Genomic DNA, 27,345 nt, shown 5'->3' with positions numbered 1-27,345 from the left:
CCTTGTTGGGCTTGATAGCAGCAGGCCTGGTTCTGGGGATACTTGTCCATCGCCAGCGTCAGCGGAGAAAGGTAAAGGATAAGGCTGCAGACGAGCCTGGGACTCACGAGCCAGCTCCCCCTCACGAGATGTTCACGAAATCAAACACAGCAGAGCTACTTGGTAGGGAGAAGTATGGCGTTGGAAGCCCCGTAATTGCTACCGAGGACAGGACGGAACCAGCTCACGTCCTTGCCAAAGAGAAGTTGGCATATTCAGAAAACGAGAGGCTGATTGCGGAGAAGAAAGACATTTTATCTCAAGTCCCGCCAGTACCACTAAAAGTACCCATTCCTCCACGGAAAGATCTCAACCATTCTGTTACTCCAGCAGCGCATGAATTATCCCACGAAGCGATTTCCAATCAACAAGAACTAGATGCTCAACTCTCCGCCGTCCCCAGGGCCCACGAACTTGAGTCCGACTTATCTGCGCTGCGCGAGATGGATCCACAAAGCCGGGCCGAGCTGGAAGAAGTTTTACCCGAGTGGGTAACGAGAGTGGAGCTCGAAGCACAGCGAGCCATCGAGATCGGCGGCAGTGAAGCTGAAGCAGCGCCTTCACCATCTTCTACCAGGCACTCGATTTCCAGAAAACCCATCGCATCTCCTTATCCAGGATCGCCAGGCCCGAGTAACACGATTGAAAAAGTAAGTGATAGTGCTGGGGATGAAGAGACGGATGAGCAGGGAGAAGCTAGACTGAAAGTGTTGCGAGAGCGCATTGGAAGGATTCGCGCGGATAAAGAGCGGCTTTTGGAGATCCAGAGGTTGGCGCAGTTGGAGGAGGAGACGAAGGTTGAGATTTTGGCTGAGCAGAGGAGGTTGATGGGGAATTGATTGTGAAATAAAGACTTGTGATGACGAAAGTCTAAAGATGTGGCGATTTCAGGTTGGTCGAAACATCGGACCTGGCAGAGAGGCAGGAGTTATGTTTCCCATGAGACTGGCTAAGGAAACAAGTTGAGGGAGACTGTATTGTCCTGCAGGTTAAAGTTTAACAACTACTATTACAGCAACGCGTGCATCTCGGCGGAAGATGTAACAGCGCCGCCAGAGCTAAGGCTGGAGTGTTACTAAAGAAGCTAAATATTTGTTTATAATTAATTAAAGGCTTTATTAAAATATATTTTAACTATATTTCTAGTCTAGCCTTTATATATTAAAAAGTAATAATTCATTTTTATTTTTGCTTTTCTTTTAATATTTAATTAAATTTAAATTTTATTATTTATTATAATTTTAGAAAAAGAAAAAAAATATTAAAAATTTTATTATATATAATATCTTATTATTATTTTAAGTAAATTATTAAATATAATAATACCAGTTATATATATATATATATATTTTATTTTAAGAATTTTATTTTTTAAAAAAAAAGATTATAATTTTTTATAAATCTAAATTAATTAGCTTTTATTTCTAGTTATATTTTAGGAATTTAATTATAATTTAATAAAATATATTATAATATATAGCTTTCTTTAATAAAAACATTAAGTTATGTTTTATATTAAAAAGTAATATAATATAATTAAAATAAAGTTATTTAATTATTTTTATTAAATCTAGCTAATATAAAATTTTATAATAATTTAAATATTATAATAATAAAGTAAATATACTAATATCATATTACTAAAAAAACGCGTCTTTACTAAATATTATTTGAAATATTAAAGAAATATTATATATTTCTAATTTCTTTTTTATTAATTAAAATAAATATTTAAAATAAATAATAATTAAAAACAATATACTATTTAAGTAATAATACTTATAACTATTTCTGGAAGTTATTTACTAAATTCTTTATAAGCTTTCTAGTCTTTAATATTAATAGATTTATAATAATATTTAAATAAATTCAGTTAAATAAGCTATAAGTATTATAAACTAGTAATTATATTATTATAATACTTGCTATTTGCTTTTAATTTGAGAATAATTATTAAAAAGTAAATAAATATCTAATAATAAAAGATTTAGTATTCTTATAATAAAATAATAATTTTTAATATAAATATAAAAGATATTATTTTATACTTTTATTATAAGTAATTTCTATTTCGAGTTAATTAGAAATAGCTAAAATTTTATTACTTATTTATATATTAAATAGTTTTTATTAATAATATATTTCGAAATATTTATTATAAAAACTAAATTTAAATTATAAACTTAAAAAATAATTTCGAATATATAAAAGCAGTTAAATAATAATAACTTGAGCTTTACTAGATAATTAATAGCTCTTAAATATTTATAATATAATTCCTTTTCATTTTAATTATATATTTTTATTAAAAAGATATATTTCGTTATTTTAAAGCTTTTTTTTAATTTAAGGCTAAAGAAAATAGTTTTAAATAATATTTTACTAGAAATATTTAAAATTTATTAGAGTTTTTTGAGGTTTAAATAATAGAATTATATAAGTTAATAAAAACTTTTATTATTATCTAAGCTTTAATAAACTTTTATAAGCTAATTAAATATTATATTATAATTATTAATTAATTTCTTATTTAACTTTAGTTAAGTTTATTTAAAGAAATTATAATAAATAGCTATTTTAAATTAAGATTTATTACTAATAGCTAGCTTATTAATATTAGAAAAAAATTAAATATATATATTTAGATTTTACTTCATAAATAATTAATGTCCGTTCTTGGGTCGGGAGACGCACGCCGTCGAGAGACAAACTATAGGTAGTTTGAATTCAGGCGGCTCTGAGTCTCTGACTTCGTGAAAGCATCAGTGTGGGCAAAAACTACTCAAGCTACTCAAGCTACTCTAGAGTAGTCTTGAGTAGAGTAGAGTAGAGTTTGAGTAGCGTAATATGGTACTTGAGTAGAGTAGAGTAGAGTACTACTCTAGAGTAACTCAAGAGTAGTCACGTGCAAGTTACGTAAATATAATAAATTAATATTTATTTAATTATTAATAAATAAATAAGGTACCTATTAAGCAGTACTATATAATTTAAGCTAGAGCTTATATAAGGCTACTTAAATATCACTTTTCTTTTATAAAAACCAGATTTCCCTTCTTGAAATATTTTCCCCCCCTTTTTTTCCTTCTCTTTTTACTTCTTCTAATTCGTCTTTAAATAATCCCCAGCTTTTTAATAAGATATTATCTTAATAGTACCCTTATTAAGTCTATTATATAATTTAGATAATAAGAGTACCTTAAGAGAAGAGTCTGCCCTTAATAGCTAAAGAAGCCTAAGAATATATTAAGGTTCGACCTTGCTTACTAAGCCTTGCCACTACTTGATTGGACAGTGCAGTGGCGCTAGACTCGGGGCCACCCCGGAGCCTTACCTAATTAGGCTAGTATTATCACGTGTGGTATCATGTGCATACTACTCAACTACTCTAGAATATTCTAGAGTAGTTGAGTAGAGTATTGAGTAGAGTATGAGTAGTGAGAAATTTATTTGAGTAGAATATGAGTAGGGCCCACTACTCTACTCTACTCTACTCATTTCCCACACTGGAAAGCATCGAAGTTTCTCGTGGTTTTGTATTAGTCGTGTGTTGCGGTACCCCTTGACACTCTCGAGCTCGGCGACCTAGAAGATTACATTCGCATCGTCGCCGCCGCCCTGATTCGCTGGGAGCCTCCTTTTCATGGCGTCAGTACTCCTCCACCACAGCACCACCACTTGTACCACTATCGAACCTCATTAATGAGCCTTATCCGAGCCTTAGAGTCCCACAGGAACGCTGAGAAGTCATTATCAGCCTTGTGGCGGCCGTGGCGCGATGTATTATGTAACGTCGCCACGCCGGTCGATACCTCTAAGCAAAGAGAATATCGACCCTGGGGTGGCGGACTGTAACCCTAAAACTGCCACAATAGAAATTTCGAAACCCCGAAACTGCGTCCACTCTCGACAGTTTCCAGCATACATCAAATACCTTCCATAGACGAGTAGCACACAGCACATCGCCGCCCCTACAGCATATGTCGCATGTTCTTGTCGGCCTCCAGCACATATCGCATCACTCTAGCACCTCTAGCAAACGCAGCTCACCCTCCACTGCCTCCAGAATACAGAGCAGTATACAAAATAACATGCAGAGCATGACCCCCAGCATCCATAACACACATCGTACACCATTCACTAAGGTTCCTACAGCAGAGAACAACTTCCACTTTCGGCACAACCTCTACCACCTTCGGCACAATCTCCAGCACAAAGTCTACAGCTTCAAGTAGCTAGTGAATAGATATAAGTCAATTTGTCAACGATGGTTTTTGAAGCTTACGTGAAGCGCAAAGAGATGAACAATCCAAAGAATTTTGGGAAATGAATTCCTGAAGTCCTTCCTTCCGTAATGAACCTTGGAACGCGCCTGCCTCAGATAGAGACCAACGAAACCCCAACCAAAATCGTTCAAGAGATAAGGATATACAGCGGCCTGCTATACTTTCTTGAGATTCTCAAGTTTTCCCAAGCATTCCCTTGCCTGGTTACTTTACCCAGGTGGTCTTCTCATCATATTCATCGAAGACTTTTAGACCCCCTCGCTGCTGCCCAACCCATCCATCTGGAGGTTTTGCTACAAAGACACCACATCGATACCAAATCTTCCCCTCGTAGTCTCTTGCATTCCCGGCTTCCATAAGGACCAATCCTAATGCTGCTCGGCATCCATCTGACCTTCCCTTAACTGCAGCTGAAGCCAACAGCAGGAACATAGTCATTACACCCAAGCTGTCGAAATTGAAGATGCCATCATCGTCAATTCCCTCCTCGACGTTACGCCAGTCCAAAGCGCAAAAGACCTTAGCCTCCGGGAGGAGAACTGGGACGGTTACTTCGTTTCCAAACCCTCCCAATTCAGGGTTGTAGAATCCACTGACAGGTTTAGTTCTTTTAGTTCTGAACTTGAGGATAGTACTGTCGTATCCTTTGCTGTGGTCATTCTCTCGCGCATTGAATTCACTGAGAGAAATTGTGCATTCAGGGCGAAAATCCACCAAGCCATCACACATTTCGCCGGTCTGGTTCAGGAACTTGATCCTTTGATTTCCCATCCAACTCCAAGAACACAACCCTCTTATGGTTCCTGAATCTGGACTGTTAAAATCCGCGCGAAGAGAAGACAGATAGCCATGGGGTGGATCAGCGTCATTAGCTCCAAGACGCCAAAGGAAGCCCCAAAGATCTCCTTTCCAGATTCCCATGAGGTACTCATCTCCTAGGCGTCGCTTATACTCGAGTGCTGAGGCCCAGAGCGCCGGGAACATGTCGGCCTGCTTGGTAAAGGCTCGGTAAGAGTAGTCGGTTGCAAACCGGAGCCAGGTAAAGTAGAGATACTCCTTGCGCCATCTGGAGCTTCCGTAGATGTCTTTGACAATCGTATGAGATTTTTTGAAGGTGTCCTCGTCCAGGATAGGATCCTCGCCTCCACCCGGATTGCGACTGAACCAGTAATTCTTATTCACTGGGTCCTCGTCCGAGGAATGGTAGCCACTATACTGCGTGTTGGAGCATGGACAATTGTATTGAATACCCCCAGGCCAGAACAGAAACATGCGAAGGGAGTTGTTCTGCTCCTGAAAGGTCCAGCCACGAGTAACCCAGCGGTTACTTGGGAGGGTTTCACCTAGCTTGTCCATCAAAACAGGACCACAGAGTCTATTTTCGACTCCATCTAATCGAAGTTTGAACCTCGCAGAGATGTCTTTGATTGAAGATTCGTAGGGAAGGGTAATTTCCGGGACGGTTGAATTCAGAAACTTCTGGTCAAAACTGCTTCTTAGGCTGGTAATTGTGCACGCAGCACACTGATAAATCGTACCCATTTGACTTGCCTGAGTTTCCCAATCGTCACTGTCATCTTGGCAGATACATAATGCATCATTCCAGAGATACTTGAAACCGAGGTCCCGGGTAGCGGTGATGGCATCCTTCTGGGCCGCTGAAAGCCCTTCCCATGGAAGCTTTTTCATCAGTTGACTCCGATATGCACGGGACAGCTTCAGTTGTTCAGCATTCTTCCCTCCCCAGCAATAACTCAGAGCCACATATTTCGGTATCCAATCCAAGTCCCCCTGATCCCGTTCAACTTGTGGGTAGACTAGACGAGGAGGGCGGGCTTGGACATCTATCAATCGATAAGGCAAAAAAGGGGCAGATTTTCCGTTTATCCGATAGGAAGTCCTATCCGATTCTGTTCTCTCCCACGTCCTTCGACAGTATTCGTGATTCGAATCGCCTTTGCTGCATGATGTATATTGGTGTCTGGCCCAGCCGATTGCTGATGAGTCCCAGTTTCGTCCCGGAGAGCGCCGTAGCCCTAGCCAACTACCAGCATCCAAATGATAACCGTGTGTATCTAGTTTCGTTAGCATTAATACTGGCTTCTTAGGATTGAACGTTTTACCATCCGCTGACACACTGTAGCGTATTTGGCACAACATGCCCTTTAAGTCGGGAATCTCGTACCTACTGGACCGCCTTGAGTTCAAACACGCGACGAAGACATACAAGGCATCTAGGCCAACCCTCTCAGACCTTCGTTCTGGCTCCCAAGAGTACTGAAGGGAAACCTCAATCTGAAACGACTCGTCATCTAGATCAAGGTCCGCACATTGATCCGAAATGGACAGACGGACCTCCTCGGATCGCAGTCCAGCTCGAAGAAACCGGCAAAAGTCACAGTACTCGGCTCGCGAACGAAGATCCGGAAGTTCGGGGTAGTTATCCTCAAAGGAGCAGCCAGTTCGGAGGGAAGTATAATCGCCAATTCCGGTAGCGTGTGGACCTTCGGAAATTACTCGACTATTGTTTGATGACAATTTAAGATGTATCTGTGCAGTGTCCCAGTTGAAGTTGCCATAGCCTCCAAATTTCACGTCGTCAAACTTAATGGATTCGCACCTGGAGCAGAAGCTAACTGCTTCTGCCGGAATTTTGTTATTGTACTCACTATCCTTCCAATCATCTTCCCTTTTCCCATAGTCATCATCGCCGCTGTACGTATAATCGTCGTCAGATGGCATTTTTTAGATTCGAGGAAGAAATCTGGTTCAGGTCGAAGCCGAAAGGAGCAAAATGTAATTGTTCGTGGACGAAGCCGAGTTCAGGGACAGTTGCATAGCCCCGTGCACCTATACATATAGCTTTCCCTGAGATATTCATAGCAATCAATCATTATCATTTCCATCCATGAGCCCACACTCTCTACATGTAGCCTGATCGATCGGCGTCGATGGTCTGTCCTGATTAGCCGGGATCGGATAACCATGGTCTCCTGCTGAAAATAATCCTTCGGAACCGACGTGGAGGGTTCTTATTCGTGGATTAGCAGGTAAGGACTCGGATTTTCCCCCACGGCCGATAACTTTGGGAGATAATTTGTCTGTCCCGACAGCCGCTCGCGCACCACCCTTACATAGCTCAAAATATTCCGCTATTAGCTTGTTCTCCACGAAACTGAATCCTTCTATAACCGGCTTTTCTACTTCCGATACCATTTATCAAATCTTAGAAAGTGACTTTCTGGTTATTTGCCTCTCATATATATGAAAGTACTAAGGCCGACTAGGGTCTAGAAAACAATTCGCGAAAAAAGAATTTTAAAAAAGCGAAACTATAATATATGCAGGGTCGCACGTAATTAAAGGGCACATAATAAACCTCGGATATTGCAGGTATTAATTAGGGAGATTAGCAGCCTTTTCATAATATAATTATATTATTATTTATATTATAGGCTTTAGGCTTATAAATTATTAAATATATATATATTATTAAAAGCTCTTTTAAACCTTATAAAAGAAATAAAAATTAGTTTTATATTGAATTTAATATTATAGTTTTATAATTTACTAATTTATTTTATTATTTTATTATTTATTAATAAATATCTTATAAGCTAATTTCTTTATTTTTTAAAAAAGTAATCTCAGTCGTGGTGTTTGCTATCCCGGGTTTAGTGCCCGCCACATCGGGCAAGGTGTGTACACGGTCCAGCCGCTGCTTTCAACGTCTATAAAAGTTGCGCTCCCTTACTACTCAACTATTTTCTTTAATCTTTTCTTAACCCTTCCTTCGCTCGGTTGCCTGTGTCTCATCCCTGCGCTCTTTTACTCCTCTGCCTGGACCCTACACAACATCCTCCGTCGGTCTCGCCGTGTCAAACTTGGGCCATGCAGCCAGTTTGAAGCTTGATCCACCATTTTAGACTCGATGTCGCGACGGCAATTAATCCTCTGAGTCGCGTTGTATTGATCGAGATACAAGGATGGACCTCGCTCAGTTTCCTCTCCTTGTCATCCTACCATCATAACCCCAATAGCGATGCTTCTCAGCGATTGCGATAGCAGAGGGGTTGCTTTGGCCCAATCGAAGAAGTGCCTCACAATGACGCAGTTGGCTGCTACCTGGCTGCGCTGCGGGATGAATTACGTCCAAGTCTCGGTGAGCTTGAGCTCTGTGTGCCTTGATCTGGTCTGATCTGAGACGAGAAGGACCGATGTCTAGCTACTTGGCTGCCACAGATTTCAGATTGCACCATTGGCCCTGAGACCGAACACGAAACGTGCCAGAGACTGGGACACAAGTGGGCAGGGAGACGTGGGATTGCAGGCAAGTAGAGTCATCAGAAACAGTTCTTCCGGTGCAACAACAATGATCACCATGTCTCACCTCTGGCGTGACGAAATTTCATTCCGCCATTGACAAGCCTTTTCACCTCTATCCCAATGCCATGTATCCACTCTGCTCTTCCCGAGAAATACCGGCATAGGGATATATCCTCCGAACAAAACAGAGATGGGCCGATTTTCAATCAAACCACAAGCCAGTTTATTGGGAGTAAGTTTTCATTGAATTTCAATATTTGCCACCCGCGCTTACCTCTCCAGGCTTCATCAAGCTAGATCCTCACGATCCATTGCGGTCCCCATTGCTCTGGCCTAACGGGCACAACAATCTCCCACCCACATACATGGTTGTTGCAGGTGCAGAGCCCTGGAGAGATGCTGGTCTGATTATGAAAAGATGTTGAGAGAAATCGGTATGGAGACGATAGTTGATATCTTTGGTGGGTTGATACACGGGTTTTGGAATATCTTCCCTGGTGCGGAGTTCTCTAAGGAGTATAGGAGGAAGGTTGATGAGGGGTTGGAATGGTTGGTTGAGCAGCCGAAGTGAAGGGAAACAAGGCTCTAGATATTTATCATTCAAGAATTACTGCAAAATCTAAGATTTAGCAATTCCATTGCTGATGCGGGTCACACTTAGCTGCATTAGGAGAATAACATACCGAAAAGCAATCAACGACGGATCTAGAGTCTTGCCCCACTCTGCTGCCAGTTGCCAGCAGCCTCGGATTGTTCGCTCAGGTCTCGGACAACCAGGAGACTGAGAGCCAGGAATTCGATTGATTTTATCAGCTTGAACTCGCAGGTACTTCTCTCACTCCGTCCGCTTAGTCCAAATCGCCATTTGTCCGTTGCGTGGTTCGATTGGTCTCATCGCCAGAGCCCAGAACTACGTAGCTACCAAGGTAAAATATCAATTTTCCACCTTGTGACGAGTATGTGTCCACGTGACTAGCTCACTCTCGTCATAGATAGCGTGATAGGCGTGGGATGCAGGACTCAATACCTGTACGCGGTGCATCCTACGAACCTCCAGCCCTCTATTGAGAGTCTGCAGAGCCAAGTTTGAGTTAATTGCGATATTTGACGCGTTGTTAGAGCCTTCTTTCGTTGTGAAAGGCTTTATAGACGCGTTTTGTCGCGCATAGCAACAAAGACACACGTCGATTCTTTAAGATCCAACTATTGCCACACACACATTGAGATTACTTTATACTAAGGCATAAACGTAGCAGCACATCGAATCGACGAAAACACGACATTTTAGAGATTAGAGGACCTTTTTTCTAAATATAAGCGCAAATCCACTCCTCCTTCGACGCGTATGACGAGCTATACCTCTCGTTAAGATCGAAGGGTGTAACCCGCGCACAGTGAAAGCTAAATACACACAACGTTCAAGCAAAGAAAATCGCTAGTTAAAGGCTTTAAGACCTCTAGCGACAGTGATAAATTAATAAGAAAGGGCTTGTAGTGGCATAAAGCAAAGGCGTTAAGACGGACAAGAATTTATAACCGGAGTTTAACGTGTTTCTTAAGTAATTATAAGAGTAGTTTATACGAAGGGCAAGGAGGCCTTAGCTATTATTATATATAAAGCACTAATCCTTGAAAGCGGGCTAGCTATTCCTTAATTATAAGCTTAATAAAGGACACTCTCTTTTATTCCCTCGAGAAGTATAATAATAGTATAAGAAACACGTTAAGTAAAAGAAGGAGTTAAGAGACTTAAAAAGAGAGACGTCAAGAGGATAATGCTTGACGGCAAATGCATAAAAGATAATTATATTACATTTATACGAGAGAGTTTTAATTAAGTTAATACGTTAGTTAAAAGTTATAAAAGCTTCTTATTATTATTAAGTTAAAATAAAAGGATTAAACCCGGTTATCGAGCTTTAAGGAAGCATGAATTAAGCTAGCAAGAATTGCTTTAAAAATTAACTTATAATAAGTGAGCTTTAATTTAAGAAATTTTGTATATAATGCATTTGTATAATGCTTCCGGGCAATTAAAGACTAATAGAACACAAAAAAAAAAGCGTGATAGGCGTATTTAATTGCACTGAATACTGTAGTCTTTTATTAATGCAACTAGTTATTGCACAAGTAAAGATCTAAGGGAGTGAGGTTTTAAAGCTTATTAACTCACGTTATATACTTATTATAATAATAAAGGCCGCTTTGTAACGATTTACTCATTAATATCTATAATTAATTAATAAATCAATTAATTAATTAATTCAGGCTTTATTTGGTTAATAAATTATTATTAATTAATGAGTTATATAAAGCATTAATAAGCTCTTTTTAATTAATTAATTAACTTATTACCTTAATTAATCTTTTATTAACTTTCTTTATTTTATACTTATATTAATATTATTATATTTAATTAAAAGAATATTCTTAATATAAATAATAATTCTTATATATAAAGTTATATTTAAGAGTTTTTTTTTAAAAAAAATTTAAATAAGTCTTTTTTTTTTATAATAAATTTTAAAGTTTAATTAATTGAATTTAACTTTTTAATTATTTTATTAAAAAGTGAAAATAATATTATAATAAAGATTTATATAATAACTTAAAAGTAATTAAAGTATATAATATAATTACTTATATATAACTTTTCTTTTTTATATTTTTCTTTAAGTAATTTTTTTTTTTAATAAATTTTAAATTTAAGGATTTATTCTTTCTTTTAATACCTTTTTATAATACTTTTAATATAAGTTATATTTTTAATGTTTAATATAATAAATAAGTTTTAAAATTATTTAAAAAAAAAGTTTTAAAAATTATTTAATTCGAATATTATTAAGTAAATTATTATAGTTTAAAAAAGTAAAAATTAAATAAAGAAAAGTCTTTTCTTCTCTCTCTTTATATATATAAAGCAATTAATATTAAACTTTAATATATTTACTTTAAGTAGAAATTTTTATATAATAGTATCTTTAAGTTAATTATATTAGTTTATTAACTAATATACCAATAAATTAAGTTCAAGCGTTTTTATTATTAATTAATACGAGTAAGTTATATAGATATTACTCTTAAGCCGTGGTTCTCTTAGCTTTGTAATAGTAGTTAACTTTGTATCCGTTTAAACTGGTTGAGTGGAACGCGAAGGATTCGCCCACTTATCACTTTCTTTTATCGACCTCTTCGTCAAGCTCAAGATCGATCGAGGGGCTTGGCAGTGGAGTTTCGGCAAGCGTGTTAGGCCAAATGCGGTTAGATGCCCGAAAGCCAGAGTCCTGCTTTTCGCTTAGACTTGTTACACAGCATACTGCATGTATGCGCTGGCCAGCTAAATATGTAAGATGCAGCTCTTCCTATTATCTTCTTAAGGGATGGACTTTCGTCTACAGTCAGAATAATTTTATTCCAAAATATACTATCTCCCTCAAATTATAACTTATAATCCCATTTTGTCTGTCATCCGCCATCTGTTCGAAGCAAAAGAGTCATGGACCCTATTAGCGTGGCCGGCAGTGCTCTTGGAATTGTCAGCCAGGCAAATAAGATATATCAGCTCATTGCCGAGGCACTTGCTTTAAATTACCGTCGCGAAAGGCTTGGGAAGTTCGAATTTATTAGTACTCTCGGCCTGCTTAATTTAGCAGATGTCCAAATAGCACATTGGAATATCAATTGCTGGAAGGACGAGGAAATGATGCAATGGAAAAAAACATATACTGACGGGTGTAATGCCGTTGCAATAGCAGTAAGTCAACTAGTCACACAGTGGAAACCCAGTAGATTGAATTTATCAAGGGAGCAATCTTTGCGAGTATCGGCCTTTCAGCTTTGCAATTACCAAATATGGACGATATACACTGGACTGTTCGTGCATTATTCTCGACTAGTATGGTGTTTGGTATTCTTTCAGTTACTTCTGCAACGTCCTTGAACCAACAGGTCGGAAGACTGAACAGCGCTCTTGATATTCGATTATGGCTAAGTCGAGGAAAAGGGAGGATGAAACACTGCGAACCGTATTCCTTAATGCCTCTAGAAAGTTCGATTTCGGCGTTGAAAATATCTGAGATTCCAAATCTTTTGCTTAACCTTGCGGTAGTGCTATTTCTTATAGGGTTTGGACTCTATCTTTTGTTTTCATGGCTAAATCATATTGAACAGAGTGGTATTGCATATCGAAACGTGTTCATTGTGTTTGTTATTGCCGTTGTTGTCTCTTGCTTATACTATTTCACTTGGGTTGTAGTCAGGATTCTTGAAGCTCAAAAGCGTTCTGAAGAGTTTGAGTTGATCCCGCCAGAGAAGTTCCAAAGGCCAAGTTCCCAGCAACTGCTTCAACAGAAGCTACACAGTGTGCAGAAATTGCAAGGGCTTAGAGGGGATGAGGAAGAGTATTTAAAGAAGGTTAAAGAATGTTTGGAGGTGTTGCAATTGCAGGAAATAGCAAGGGGTGTAGCAGAAGAAGCATGAAGGCAGGGATGAAAGAGTATTAAGTTCCCCCGGCGGACAAGCAACTCAGGCGAGAGTACGAATAAACTTTAAGGATAAGAACAAGATTGAATACGAATTATGTATCTCTAGAGCAAAGTAACCATTCTATTTTTTTCCTTTTTATTCTTTTCCCTTTTTTTTTTGAGAACCTTTTCCACAGTCAGAACAAGAGCTTAGCGAAAGAAGATGTATTAAACTATTTGCGAAGTACAAGAAGGCCCTCGGGAGGCGAAAGTCATCCCTTCTCACAAACCAATCAACTAAAAGTAACCCAATTAACACTCACAAAGTCACTCGACTGCCCACTCGCAAAAGTCAAGTACAAAGTAAGCACTCCAGACACAGGAGTCAAATTTGCCGGAATAGTCTCCCAACTCTGCCAACCACCTGTATTCGCGATAGCGAACTTAGCTACTGGGACAGCGGTAGGACTATCAATGCAGGCCTGCACAAGTCCGCTGATACCCGCTGCAGCTCCAGATGAAACTCGAGTAATGAACTGGGTTAGGCCACTAGCGTAGAAGTCCACGTTGTTAAAAGCCATCCAGTCTCCGTTAGAAATCCATCCGAGATCCTGGCCACCACTAACGTCTGCGGTTGTTTCGGTCTGCACTCCGTCGTTATTGGAGCTAAATGTCGAGGCCAGAATGTGTGAGGTAGCATCTATGGCGGTTCTTAGAGTAGGAGTTGGCGGAACTGGAGAGTAGGAGTTTTGTTAACAAGTCCGCCGACCATGGTGGTTAGAAGTACGGGGTTGGATCGGACATTGAGCCGGATTAGTCGAGCCCGCCAGTTAGGTGTATACGTGTCTTGGTGCCCCCGTTTCCGTGCCGCAGGCTCACTGCCCAGGGCCGGGTCTGCTGGGCAAGAGGAGCCTCGAGAGGTGCGTGACGCATCGCGGTGCTCGTCAATGATCGGAGTTACTAAATGCTTGAGATAGACCTCAGACTCTGCTTAGCTCAAGAGATGGGGAGAAGACGCTATTTGAGATGTGTTCCGTTAGCGACCTGTTGGATAACCTTGGAAGAGAAGGGGCAGACCATGAGCGTCCTCAAGCAGTTCAAAAGATGGTACGGCGACGGCCATGATGATGGGGATGAGGCCCTCCACATTTGGCTGGCCAGCGGGTGGGTCCTTGGGAGGTAGGAAGACGAAGTCGCCGTTTTGGGAATTAGTTTTGTGGCGGTCGGCAAAGGAATTGCCGGTGGACACTGTGCACATGATGATGCTCGCTTAATTTTAGTATTCCGACCCCTATACTACACCGCTATGGAGTTCTCTGAGAACTCCATGACTTTTTATTAGAAGCACTCTAAGGAAATCGAAATATCTATGAAGTCCTCTATTTTTATTAAACAAGTTATATAAAAATTTTATATATCAAATCTCCTAATTTAGCCCGATTTCTGGACCCACTTTTTATAAGAATCGGTCTTATATAAGCTAGGTTATTAATAAGTAAAGCTAGAAAATAGTTAAAAATACAAATGATTTTTACCTTAGGCTATTTCTTATATAAAAGGCCCAAAATTTAAATATAAGCTCTCATAGTAGTATAAAGCTAGACTAGCGGCTAAAAAGTCTAAAAATAGATTTATAATATAATAAAAGAAATTTTAGTTTAATTTTTCTAAGGTTTTTAAACTCAAACCTAATAGTTTAATAACTAGAACCTTTCCAAATAAGTTTTATATTATATTTAGGTTTATTATATATAAAACTAGTTATATATAGATTTTTAGCTAATTCTATCTCTTATACGAGATTTCTTTTTTAGTAAAAAATAAGAATACTTATATACTAATTAGTATATATACTACTAACTAATATACTTTCTAGTAAAAGGGATTTTAGTAAAGAGGCATCTTTCCTATTACTATTTAATAAGTATTTCCTTATCTCGAAATATATTCTTATTATATTATTATATAATCTAGCTTATAGAATTACTATTTACTATATCTATAAGTCCTATATTATTCTAGAGATATATAGTTAAGAATAGTATTTATAAGTATAGCTATATTAATTCTTGGAAAACGAGCTTAAGGCAACTATAAAGCTTCTTAGTAGCTATAATTTAAGAAATATAGCCGAGCTAAGAGAATATAAGCTCTGGCCTAAAGACAAGTATTAGATAACTAAGTATCTAGTTAGCTATAATAGTATTTACTATTTATAGCTATAGTATAGCTATAATACTTGCTTATAGAACTAGGTCTTATATATTAAAATAAGGAATTATTTTATAAAACTCTATTATCTAGTATAGGCTAAATAAGAACTAACTATAATTAAATAATAGTTACTAAAAGATCTAATAATATAATAATAGTATATAGAATTAGTAAATTCTATAGCCTAGATTCGATTCCTAATTAGGCTTCTAATTTGCTTTTTAATAAATATTCCTATAATATTTAGTAATAAATAAATTCATTTTTTTTAGTCTTATTTTTTAAATAAGAGATATTATATAAAAATACTAGTTTAGTTTTAAGAAGTATATAAAGCCCTTTTTACTTACTTTTTATCTTTTCTTTTTTCTTTTTTTTCTCTTTTCCTATTCTCTTTTCTTCTAACTATTTCTTCTTCTTTTCTCCTTACTTTTTCCTAATTAAATAAGTAAGAAATAGAAATAGTATAAGAACTAGAATAGTAAAAGAATTAGTAACTAGTTATATTTTAGGGTTTTATTCCCTAAGCTTTCCTATATAAGTTATTTTATTAGGTATTTATTCCGGAGGAAAACTATTTATATTACTTATTAGGGCTTTAAATTTATAATTAGCTTACTAGTATAATATACTCGAGACTATTTATAGACTAACTATTCTATTTTCTCTTTCCGGAAAGCTATTAATACCCGAAATAATAATAAGAAAGCTAGAGCTTCTATTATATTATAGCTAAGGGATTATTATAATAGTAAGAATATATATAGTTAGTTCTAACTATATTATAAAAGCTTAGTATTAGGCTTTTAGTAAATTAAAAAAGCTTATTTTAATATATATAACCTAAAACTAAAATAAATGTAATTATATATTTATTTAAGTTATATAATTATATTTATTTGAGATATTCTAGTAAAATCTACTAACTAATTTAATTATAAGTATTATAAGCTAGTAATATATATAGCCTAGCTTAAATTAATCCAGCTTCTTTAAAGAAAGAAATTATATAATTATATATTATTTAGGCTCTTTTTTATTTAGAAATAAGAAATTAGTTTCTAGATTCTATTATATAATATAAGCTAAATAAGTATATTATATACTTTTTTATAATATATTAAATTTAATTCTTTATAGAACTTTTATTCTTTTTATTTTTTTTATTTTTTTTTATTATTTAAATTTTTTAAGTAATTTATAAGATTTAATATATTTATTTTTCTAATAGCCTAATTAAGTTAAATATTAAAAGAAAATATAAAGATAGAATTTAGATTCTAAGTTTATTAGAAATAAATAAAAGAAATTAATCTACTATTATTATAAATATAAATTATATTAATATAATAAATTATTATAAATAATTTATATAATAATAATAAGAAAAAAAAAGATTTAAAATATAAAAAAAATTCTAAAATTAAAATATATTTTATTTATAATATTTAAATTATAAATAAAAGAAAAAATTAAAAAAATAAAAAAATAAATAAAAAAAATAAGAAATAAGATTTTATTTAGAAAAAATAAAATAAATTTTTTATATATTAAAGGAAAAAATATAAGAATTAAAATTAAAGAAATTTAGTATTATATATAAAAAGAAAATATTTAAATTATAAATTAAATTCTAAATATTAAAAGAATAAAAGAAAAAAAGAAATAAAATATTAAAAGAATTATAAAAGAAAATAAAAAGAAAAATAGAAAAGAAATTAAAGAAATATAATAAAAGAAAAAGTAATAATAATTAAAATAAAGAAGAAAAAAAGAAAAAGAAAAAATTAAAAATTAATAAAAAAGAATAAATAAAAGAAGAAAATAAATTAAAAAGAAAAATAAATAAAAGAAAAAAATAAATTAAATAATATTCTAATTATATTTTTTTAATAATAGAAATTAGCTTTATATATTTGGATTAAGAAGTTCTAGATAGAAATTTAAATAAATTAAATAATATTATAAAATAATAATAAAAAGTATTATATAATTATAAATATAAAAATACTATTTAAGTTAAATATAAAGCTTTAAATATAATAGAAAATATTTTATTTATATAAACTTTTGTATTATATAAATTTTATAAATTTTTATAAATTATATAAAAATATCTAGAATTCCTTAAGATTTCTTATATAATCTAATACCTATAATTTCTATTTAAGATTCTATAATATAATAAGTATTATATTAAATCTATAATAAATAGTAAAGAAAAAAAAAAAACCGAATTTATAAAAAAAGTAAAATTAATAAAAGAAAAAGAATTAAATAAAATTTCGTAAAATATAAGATTAATTAAAAGAAATAAGATATATAGAAAATATAAGCTAAATAATAATAATAATATAAAGAAAAATAAGTTAAATATAATAAATATATTAAAAGAAAAAGAAATTAGAACTAATTACTATATTACTTATTACTAGAGTCTAATAAAGTAAATATAGGCTATATAATATCTAGAATAATCCCGGTTCGAGAAAATCTCTATTAGGCCTTACTAGAAATACTTTTTATAATTCTAATTCCTATAATTACTATATCTAATAGCTCTAGTAATTTGGGAAAGCCTTTCCTAGCTAGCCTAGAATATCTGCTTTTACTAAATATTAAATATTAAGTATTTATTTACTTATTATAAGTTTTATTTAAAATAAATTTATAATATTAATTTTTGATAGCTCTCAAATGAGCCAGTATAAGGCAAGAGAAAAGGAGCTGCTTTTAGAGCTGCCAGGAATTTCTAGTCGGTGCCTCAAAGCCACCTCAAGTTTTGTAACGATAATTCCCACTACGAAGGACTTTCTCGGCTCTTCTCAAGCCACAAAGTGCTGACACTGCATATCTGCAACCACAATTGGCTTACCCCCCCCCCCCACTAGCTTATCATGTCCAGGATCGAGCCTATCGGAGCACCGATTACTTCTCTCCTGCAGGCATAGCGGGTTTTAGGCTTGGTTGTTCGATAAATGCCCCACCGACCCCCTTGATCAAGACACTGGAGTGGTATTCTGACGCTTACAATTTCGAATCTCATCAAATATTCTCGTCGTCGTATTATCATTCTCGTATAATGGCCCCCTCTGAATACTACACATCAGAAACAGACAATTCCTGGTTCCAGCTGAACTTTTACTTGATTGATGTTCTAAATGGTGACTTTGCACCAGAGGACAGATCAGCTCTGGTCTTGCTCGGAATTCGTGCTTTCGACCGCGCAACACATCGTCTCGGGAAACCTTCCAAACTGAAATTTGAAATTTCTTTCACCTGCGAGCAGACACAGGGGACGGATGGGGAGCAAAATGAATTTAAGATTTTGGAAAGGGGGTTATTTTCCCTTGACATGCTGTCACATACGTATCGACCAATTCCAACCGCCGATCCAACTTATACCACTCTGAAGATCAGCGATATTCCAGAGTCTCCATCGCGAGTCTCTCTGGTAGTGGACGAATTTCCCGTCCAGGGAGAAATTTTGCTCCGTATTGCAGTATCGATTCAACAACGCCCTGAAGATGATATCGCAGATAAATTGGGTTTTTACCCAGCAAGCTTCTCGTACTCGATTGAAGACCTTAGTTCAGACGTGCTTCCAGCTAGCATAGAGTTTGGGGGAAGCGTCGGATGGACTATTCCGGAGTTCACCCCTGGGGCTGAACTTAGGGGGGCTGCACTCAGGTGGGCCGCAGCCCATGGATGGGTCGAGTACTTGAATCTATACTTGAAAAGGGGAGGCACAGCTTTTGACCTGGAAGACAATGATGGAAGAACGCCACTCTCATTGGCAGCAGCAAATGGTTGCGATAAGGTTGTGGAATGGCTATTGGAAAAGGGAGAAGACGCTTCCACACACAAGGTGGATCACATGGGTCGATCAGCGCTATCATGGTCGGTAGGCAACGGTCAAGTGGAGACTATGAAGGTTCTATTAGCCAAAGGGAAAGAACATCTCAGCCAAGGAGATAATGATGGACGGACGCCCTTATCTTGGGCAGCTGAGAATGGACATGATAAGATAGTGGAACTGTTGTTAAATGGGGACTACAAGGTTGATGCAGATCAGGCGGACAAGAACGATCGGACGCCGCTATTTTGGGCAGCAAAATCTGGGCGCCACAGGGCTGTTCTTTCCTTATTGAGGTTTGGCAACCGCTTTGCATCCGGTCATTCCGAAGCCAGACAGCAACCCGTGGATTTTGATCATATGGATAATGAGGGTCGAACTCCACTTTCTTGGGCTGCCCAGAATGAGCATGGTGAGGTGATTCGCATCCTCACAAAAGAAGGATTGCAAAGACACCCAGAACTCAATACTGGAACTCCCGAATCGCCATCTTGGGCCACGAGCTATCTCCACGAAGCTGCAAAAGTAGGGTCGATACAGCTGACGAAGCTGTTGATTGAGGGAAAAATCAAGGTCGACAACCTATTGAGCGGTGAATCGACCTCCAAATCGACCTCCAATAACACTCGAACACCTCTGTGCACTGCAGCAGAGAATGGACATGTCCAAATTGTTGAGTTACTAGTAAATAATCAGGCAGATCGAAACTTTCGGACTCCGGAGGAAGGCGTCACACCCATTCTTTTTGCCGTCCGAAAAAATAGGGAAAGGGTGGTAGAGATCTTGGCACAAGCAGGTTGCGATATTTCTTTGAAAAGTAACAACAACGAGTCACCAAAAGATGTGGCTATCAAGATGAATTATGGCAGTATTCTCAAGATTTTGGCCAAGCGAGATGAAGATGGACCACTTGCGGAGACGTGGGAAGCGCTGAATCATGACATAGACAAAGTTATCAACGCGACAATCGTGGATTTCTTCACCGAGTCAGACATCCAACCTTATGTTAGGGAAAGATCAGTCAATGCACTCCTCGAAAATCCCCGACTTCCACACGAAAAGAACAATGCCAGCCCTTCTTATAGATGGATACATTTGCCAGCTAATAATGTAAGTAACTGCTTGCTCTTAATTCGTACGAGCTAACTGGGTCTAGATGAAATGGGTTGAGGTGATCACTTTCAGCCTTTTGCTTCTATATCAGACCAAGACCTGACACCTACAGATTCTCATATCGAAACTTTATGAGAACCCAACATTGGCTTATCATATACTAAGCTCCGAACGGTGGGTTCGTCGACAACATCGCGGTGCTTCTGGCGTCGATCATGCGAGATTTATGCGACCACTTTGTCAATCCTTTAGCAGCGTTTCTGGCTGTATGTTTTTTCGAAGTATTCGCATCAATATAGACCAGGGAGACCTGTAATGAACGCTGACGCTTTGATAAGCTCGTACTGTTTCGCGTACTAGAAATATTCCGCAACCAGATCGGACAGACCTAGGGATGAACTTCATGCTATTCGTAAGTCTTCTAGTCCAAATGCTTCTCGCATTCAGCTTAACCTTGCCCAGATGCCGTACCTACACTGGGACTTAGAGGAGCAACAAAAAAAGAGAAGAGCCACCATCGAAGAACTGCGAAACAGAAAAAGACCTGTGAACACCCAAAATTCACCAAATGCTGTGGCACAGGATGGCGATGACGACAGGCACCAAAAGCTTTTACGCGCATATCTGCGCGACAAAAACGATTTACCACACCAACTGCATGTCCGACGGACATTGGATCAATACTACTACCACGCGATGGAGGATACTGCAGTACGAGATGGGGACCAAGTCATTTCTCGGTATCAAGCAAAAAAGGGGATAGAGCCAAAGGTTCTAACGATGGTCGACCAATTATGGCTATGGGTGCTCGATGGAACTGATGGACGACTCAAAACCGTTGTCACCTGTTTTCCCTCTAGAATGCTGCCTCCCGAGATGGTCGGTAGCGATTCTACCAAGGATCCAGACCCCAAGGAGTTTACTGATGTCCTGGGGCACATAAAATCGCACTTCCTAGCGGAACCGCTTTCTGTCAAGACCGCATACGATCTGGCTAGTGTCATCACAAGTAAGTGTTCCAGGGCTTATCTGGACAATGGGTCTATGGAAGAGAATTTGCGTTTCTCAGAAGTTTATGAGACTGCAATTAGCGATTTGGTAAGTACATAATCCACACCCGTCCATTTTCTCCCTACCTGAGCGCCTCAGCTTACAGTTCTGCCTCGTGCAAGATGAGCAAAGGAATGTTACTTTTCGATAAATTCACGACCTTGACGAAAGCGCTAGATAATGTCGAGTACACTTCGGAGATTATCAAAACAGTCACAGATCCTTCTGTGGATGCAGATTCCGTCATCGAACTATGTGAAAAGTATCACGATAATTCGTTCCGTGAATCTGATCTCGATGTTCTTAAATTACTCAATGCACTTCAAGGCACAGAGAAGAAGAAAAGAGCTTTGGACTTATTGAAGAAAATAGGGCGAATTCAGATCTTGGATATCACAGAAGAAATTGAAAAACTTCGCGAAGTTAAAGACATCCAGGACGAATTAAGTATCATGTCGATGTTGTATGAGGACCAAAAAAAGGTCCTCGTCACCATGGACAGCATTATTAGGTCAAATTTGGCAATGTACTCGCGCTCACAAGTAGCATTACAGGAAAGAGAAAATCTAGAGGTGGAAAGGCCAGGTGAAAAGACGCTGACAAATGCACTGAGAATGGAAGTAGTGGATGACGGGGAGTATCGTGCGACACAGGCTGGTGAGGGGTCACCACAGCCAGAAAAGATTAACCTCAAGTCAAAAGACAGGCCAGGTGAGCAAATACTCAAAAAAAAAAAAAAATTTGAGATATCTGTAAACTTGACTCATTCTGATATGAACACAGTTGAAGTAACGCAAGATCATGATCACAAGAAAATTTTCAGAGAGTTAAAAGCTGGCTCAGACGAAAGCAACAAATCAAAGAGATTTTCCAAGAACCAGCTCACAGACTCAATGTTTGAGACAGGGGTTCCTTCTAAACAACCCAGTTTAGCTCTTGCGGCGGTTCAAGTAAGCATCGACGAGATCGACAGGATGTCGCAACGTGCTAGGCAAGCCAATCAAGCAGTAAGTATCATCCCGAATCTTCCAAACATTACTGATCTTTAAGCTTGATTTCCTCGTGGATTTGAAGCAGAAGCAATCCAACGTGCTGGATGCTCGGTCAGCCAGGATCCAAGCAGAAGAATCGCTCAAGATGACGAAAGAAAATGAGCGACAGGGGAAAACACTCATGGTATTCACCGTTGTGACAATTATCTTTGTAGGTCTCGCCCTGTTTACTGTTCAAATATGAGTAGCTAATAAAAACAGTTGCCTTTATCGTTCTTGGCTGCATTTTTTGCTATCAATATTACTCAATTTCATCGTGATGCCGCTGGAACTCTGGGTCTCGGATACGTGTCTGAAATCATGTGTAAGAATCAGTACCATTATTTCCGAAAGCCGTGATATTAATACTTCTAGTTCCTATCTCGGGCACGATCACAGCAGTACTGATTTACGTCGCTTTCAAGGTGGAGGACCTCCTGGGTGGATGGAGATGGACGAACATGCAGCTTCAAGCAGCCCTTAAGAATTCAGGGACTGGGCTAAAGAAACTTCCATTAACAGATGTGGAGGAGGGACCCACTCCTACAAATTTGAGGAAATCTTAACCTTGGAGGCGTGAGATGGTACTTAAATGGCTAGTCACGGGCCAGACATTCCCTCCAAAAGCTCTGGAAAAACGCCAAATCGGGGCGGTCGGCCGAGAAAACATACTACTCTTAAAGAGGCAAACGAGTATAAAGTTGCAAAGCAGAAGCAGAAGCGGCTTTAGTAGTAGTAACTACGAGACTCGAAAGCACTTTAATTCATCTCATACTATTCTCTATTAATAGAGCCAAGTAATAGTCGGTCTACCTCAACTATAAAAGATTAATAAGGGCTATATATATCTATAGGAAAGGCTTTTTCTCTCTCTTCTTCTTCTTTTTCTTTTCTTTTTTAGTAATAAGTAATATAAGATATTAGAATAACTATTTTATATAGTAGCCTAGCCTTAAAAAATCTAGAGTTTATAGCTAGAATAGCTTCTAGTAAATAAGAATCTTTTATATTTAGCTAATATTATTATTAAAATAATAATAATTTTAAATAATATATTATTTTACTTTTCTATTTAGTTAGCCTTAAAGTATTATAAATACTTTTTACTAATATAATTTTATATTATAGAACTTAATATTAATATAACTATATTTTTATATAATAGTAATAAAGGCTTAAAGCTAATTAAAATTAAGCCTATAAGACTAAGATTAAGATTAGAATTAAAATCCGTAAGTAGTTATAGCCTACCTCTTATATAAGGCCCCTTTTTCGGTGAAAGGTAAGAATACCAGTATACTAATTAGTACGTGTACTACTAACTAATGTACTTTCCGGTAAAAGGGATTTTAGTAAAAGGGCACCTTCCCTACTACCCCCCACCCCCCTTTAAATAAGTCAAATGCCTGAAAAGCGGGCATGTAAGCGAGGCGGTTTTGAAAAACATATATTAGTAAGAAGCTCCCTTACCAAAATCATATAGTTAATAACTCGATATTAAATAACGGGCAAATAGCTACAAGTTAGGTACTGAAATAATCATATATTACCAGGTTTTTAAAAGGTTATAGCTATATATTATATATTAGTTATATAGCAGATTAATTGCGATTTTATAGTAAGAGTATATATATTAAGAGCCGAAAAAGCGTAATATATATAATATTAGTAATAACTTAATAAATAATAGGCAAATAGTTATAAGTTAGGTACCAAAATAATCATATATTACTAGGTTTTTAAAAGATTATAGCTATATATTATATATTGGTTATATAGTAGATTAATTATAATTTTATAGTAAGAATATATATATTAAGAGCCGAAAAAGTATAATATATATAATATTAGTAATAACTTAATAAATAATAGGTAAATAGCTATAAGTTAGGTACTAAAATAATCGCATATTACTAGGTTTTTAAAAGGTTATAGCTATATATTATATATTAGTTATATAGTAGATTAATTATAATTTTATAGTAAGAGTATATATATTAAGAGCCGAAAAAGTATAATATATATAATATATATATCTTAATAAAACTAATATTATATTATTAATAACTTTCTTTATATTAGTTTAAAGCCCTAAAAGGCTATAAATTAAGTACTAAATTAATTATATATATTATAATATATATAATAAATTTATTATTAAGAGTTTAGAACTTGCTTAAAGATTAAGGCTAGAAATATTTCCTGAATCTAAACCTCTTTTACTTTTAGTATAATTAATAATAATTTTTTTAGATATTATTTCTAAATAAGCTAATTCTTTAATAGCCTTTTATTCCCGAATTCTTAGTAAATTATTACCGGATTTCAATCTTTTATTTCTAAATCTAATTCTCTAAGAATGCCTTACCTAAAGAAAAGCAAAGAAGAAAAGAAAGAAATAAGATATAAAAGTAATATAACTAGATAAGTATACTAGTAGGAAAAGTATTAATAAGTTCCAGATTCTAATTTAATAGGTTATTATTTACTTACTTATATTTCCTCAAGCTCTTTCTATTTACTATAGATTTAATAACTAATATATACCTTTTCCTAGCTTCTTTAAATACTATTTAGTAATCTTTTCCTTAATAATTTCCTCCTTAATAACCTCCTCCTTAATAATCTCTTCCTTCTTTATAATCTCCTTCCTTAGATATACTAACCTCTTTAACTTTAATTATATAATAGTCTAATTCTTTATATATATTACCTTTTTATTATATCTAAGAATATTCAAATACTATAAGTACTTTAAATATAGAGCTATTCGGCTTCCAAATACTATTAATTTGACCTCGAAATATATAAGAATTATTAACTAGATATTAAAGATTTATATTCGATTCTATAGGACTTTTATTATAGAATATAGGCCTGCCTTATATAATATAAGAGCCTGCTATTTATAAATCTACTAGAATTTAAGGGCAAAATACCGAGTTATTACTAACTAAATAAGAAATTACTATTTGCTTATTTATAAGAATCCGAGAACAAAATATTAAATAATAATTACCTAATAATAGATATTATAGAGAGATCTAAGAAATCCCTAGCGAGATCTAAAAGACTCTCTACTTAAGCCCAAGTATTATAAATACTATCCTATCTTATAACTCTTCCGAAAATATAGTAGCTTTCTAGCTAATTACTACCAAATTAATAATTATATCTCTATAAATCTATTATAAATACAAATCTCCTAGATATTTATAACCGAGAAATAAAGGGCAGATATATATATATTCTATAGAGCCTGCTATATAAATAAGCTATAAATTCGGTAAGACCTATAGGATTAGGTATTTATAATATATAAGTAATAAGAAATTAGAACCTATTAGTTAATCTTAAAAAAGTTAATAATTTATTCTCTAAATACTAACTATTTACTAGAGTACTAATCTGGAACCTCCAAATTTATAAGACCGGAATAGGGATCCCTTACCAAGTTATAATCTTTTATTATATAATATAACTTCAAATAATAGTAATTATAGTATTAATAATTTTAATAATAGTTCTCTAGAATATAATAGTAAAACGGAGTCTAATAGCCAGGAGCTATATAGCAAATTATAGGTAAATATTTCCTTTTTTATAAATAGTAACTAGTCTAGTTTTGGGTATTTCCTGGACTAACTATTCCTAAATAGTAATAATAATAATAGTAATAATCCCGACTTTATTCCCGAAAAGACCCCTAATATGCCTTATCTAGATAATAATAATAGTATTAATAAGAATAATAATAATACCGAGAATAACTAAATTATTAATAATAAGAATATTAAGACTAAGGATAAAAGTAAGAGTAATAATAAGAATAAGGCGGAATTAGAAGCTTAATTATAAGCCGAGATTACTAGACCTAATAGGCTACTAATTAACTATATTTCGGAGCTAGCTTATTATTTATTCGATTTCTAAAGATATATAAATAAGTAATATACCGAGTCTAATAATAAATAAGATTTCTTTTATTTTACCAAATAATATATTATATTTCTATAATACTATAATTTTCTTTTGAATTATAGTCTTAATAAATAAAATAGTAAACTATTATATCTAGAATAAATAATAAACTAGTAAGAATATATAGTAATTAGGGATATTAACTAGTAAACCATATTTACTAGTCTTATTATAAATAATAATAATAATTATTTACCTAATAGCCAGGTTATAAATAATAATAATAATAATTCAGATAATAGTATCCTTTATAAGCTTAATTTTAATATATTACAGGTAAATTATAATAAAAATAATATTAAACTAGTAGCTAATATTCCAGACTATTATCTATATTTATATATATTTTACTCTTAAATAAACCACTATATAGGTTCAAGATAATATAATATTAATAGCTTTTATAGGTATACTAATTGCCTTTTTTTTACCTAATAAGGAATTTAAGTTAACTTATATTCTTGTTTTTAATAAAATATCTCTATTTCTATATATTTATATATAAATATTACTAATTCTATAACGAATCCTAACCGGTCTAAGGTCCAGAAAATAGCCTTTTATAAGGTATTTTACTATTACTTTAGTTATATAATTAGTTATAAGAATATTTATATTTATATTATCTTTCCTTTTATATAAGATCCTATAAAGAAAACTATATTTCCTGGATATAGTAATAGTATTTCATTTTCTATTTTCTAATATTAGTTTAATAAGATTCTTTTACCGGCTATATTCCGTAATATTTTACTAATAAATTACTAGTATATTTCTTTTAATTAGGAATATACTAAACTTAAAGCCGAAATATACTAATAAAAGAATATTAGTTCTATATATAATAATAATATTTAAGCTAAGGTAATACTTCTTTATTATATAATTTAAGGTCATATATTATAAATAATTTAGTATAATATTATTTAGTAACTTCCCCTTTATAGTAATAAGCTATATTATAATACTTGTATTTACTTTTCAAA

General features: G+C 34.9%; 6 protein-coding genes across 6 annotated transcripts; 4 read left to right on the top strand and 2 right to left on the bottom strand.

Annotated features, from left to right (window-relative positions):
- The first annotated feature begins 107 nt into the window (after positions 1-107).
- K444DRAFT_612492 (uncharacterized protein) lies at positions 108-1,091 on the top strand. Its single transcript, XM_024880144.1, has one exon. The coding sequence runs from the start codon at positions 129-131 to the stop codon at positions 876-878; it is 750 nt and encodes a 249-aa protein (XP_024737194.1). The 5' UTR covers positions 108-128; the 3' UTR covers positions 879-1,091.
- Positions 1,092-5,558: 4,467 nt separating this feature from the next.
- K444DRAFT_588850 (uncharacterized protein) lies at positions 5,559-6,189 on the bottom strand (the record flags this gene model as incomplete). The annotated part of the gene is made up of 2 exons (XM_024878078.1): positions 5,803-6,189; positions 5,559-5,652 (listed from the first exon to the last, which is right to left on the bottom strand). Coding segments are annotated over exons 1-2 (306 nt in total), but the record flags the coding sequence as incomplete, so codon positions are not given.
- Positions 6,190-8,647: 2,458 nt separating this feature from the next.
- K444DRAFT_390023 (uncharacterized protein) lies at positions 8,648-9,331 on the top strand. Its single transcript, XM_024872426.1, has one exon. The coding sequence runs from the start codon at positions 8,772-8,774 to the stop codon at positions 8,946-8,948; it is 177 nt and encodes a 58-aa protein (XP_024737192.1). The 5' UTR covers positions 8,648-8,771; the 3' UTR covers positions 8,949-9,331.
- A 2,725-nt stretch (positions 9,332-12,056) lies between these two features.
- Positions 12,057-13,303, top strand: K444DRAFT_390017 (uncharacterized protein). Its single transcript, XM_024872425.1, has 2 exons — positions 12,057-12,405; positions 12,456-13,303. Exons 1-2 carry the CDS (start codon positions 12,148-12,150, stop codon positions 13,128-13,130), a joined length of 933 nt encoding a protein of 310 aa, XP_024737191.1. The 5' UTR covers positions 12,057-12,147; the 3' UTR covers positions 13,131-13,303.
- Positions 13,304-13,407: 104 nt separating this feature from the next.
- K444DRAFT_663136 (carbohydrate-binding module family 6 protein) lies at positions 13,408-14,277 on the bottom strand (the record flags this gene model as incomplete). The annotated part of the gene is made up of 3 exons (XM_024886789.1): positions 14,192-14,277; positions 13,994-14,101; positions 13,408-13,847 (listed from the first exon to the last, which is right to left on the bottom strand). The coding sequence occupies exons 1-3, from the start codon at positions 14,235-14,237 to the stop codon at positions 13,408-13,410; spliced, it is 594 nt and encodes a 197-aa protein (XP_024737190.1). The 5' UTR covers positions 14,238-14,277.
- Positions 14,278-18,364: 4,087 nt separating this feature from the next.
- Positions 18,365-23,214, top strand: K444DRAFT_588846 (uncharacterized protein). Its single transcript, XM_024878077.1, has 10 exons — positions 18,365-20,294; positions 20,341-20,355; positions 20,410-20,563; positions 20,636-20,709; positions 20,760-21,395; positions 21,470-22,058; positions 22,131-22,354; positions 22,398-22,550; positions 22,601-22,703; positions 22,754-23,214. Exons 1-10 carry the CDS (start codon positions 18,411-18,413, stop codon positions 22,942-22,944), a joined length of 4,023 nt encoding a protein of 1,340 aa, XP_024737189.1. The 5' UTR covers positions 18,365-18,410; the 3' UTR covers positions 22,945-23,214.
- The last annotated feature ends 4,131 nt before the right edge of the window (positions 23,215-27,345 follow it).

Source organism: Hyaloscypha bicolor (genome assembly GCF_002865645.1).
Source record: "Hyaloscypha bicolor E unplaced genomic scaffold K444scaffold_60, whole genome shotgun sequence".
NCBI classification, from domain to species: domain Eukaryota; kingdom Fungi; phylum Ascomycota; class Leotiomycetes; order Helotiales; family Hyaloscyphaceae; genus Hyaloscypha; species Hyaloscypha bicolor.
This window is presented reverse-complemented; position numbering and strand designations above follow the sequence as displayed.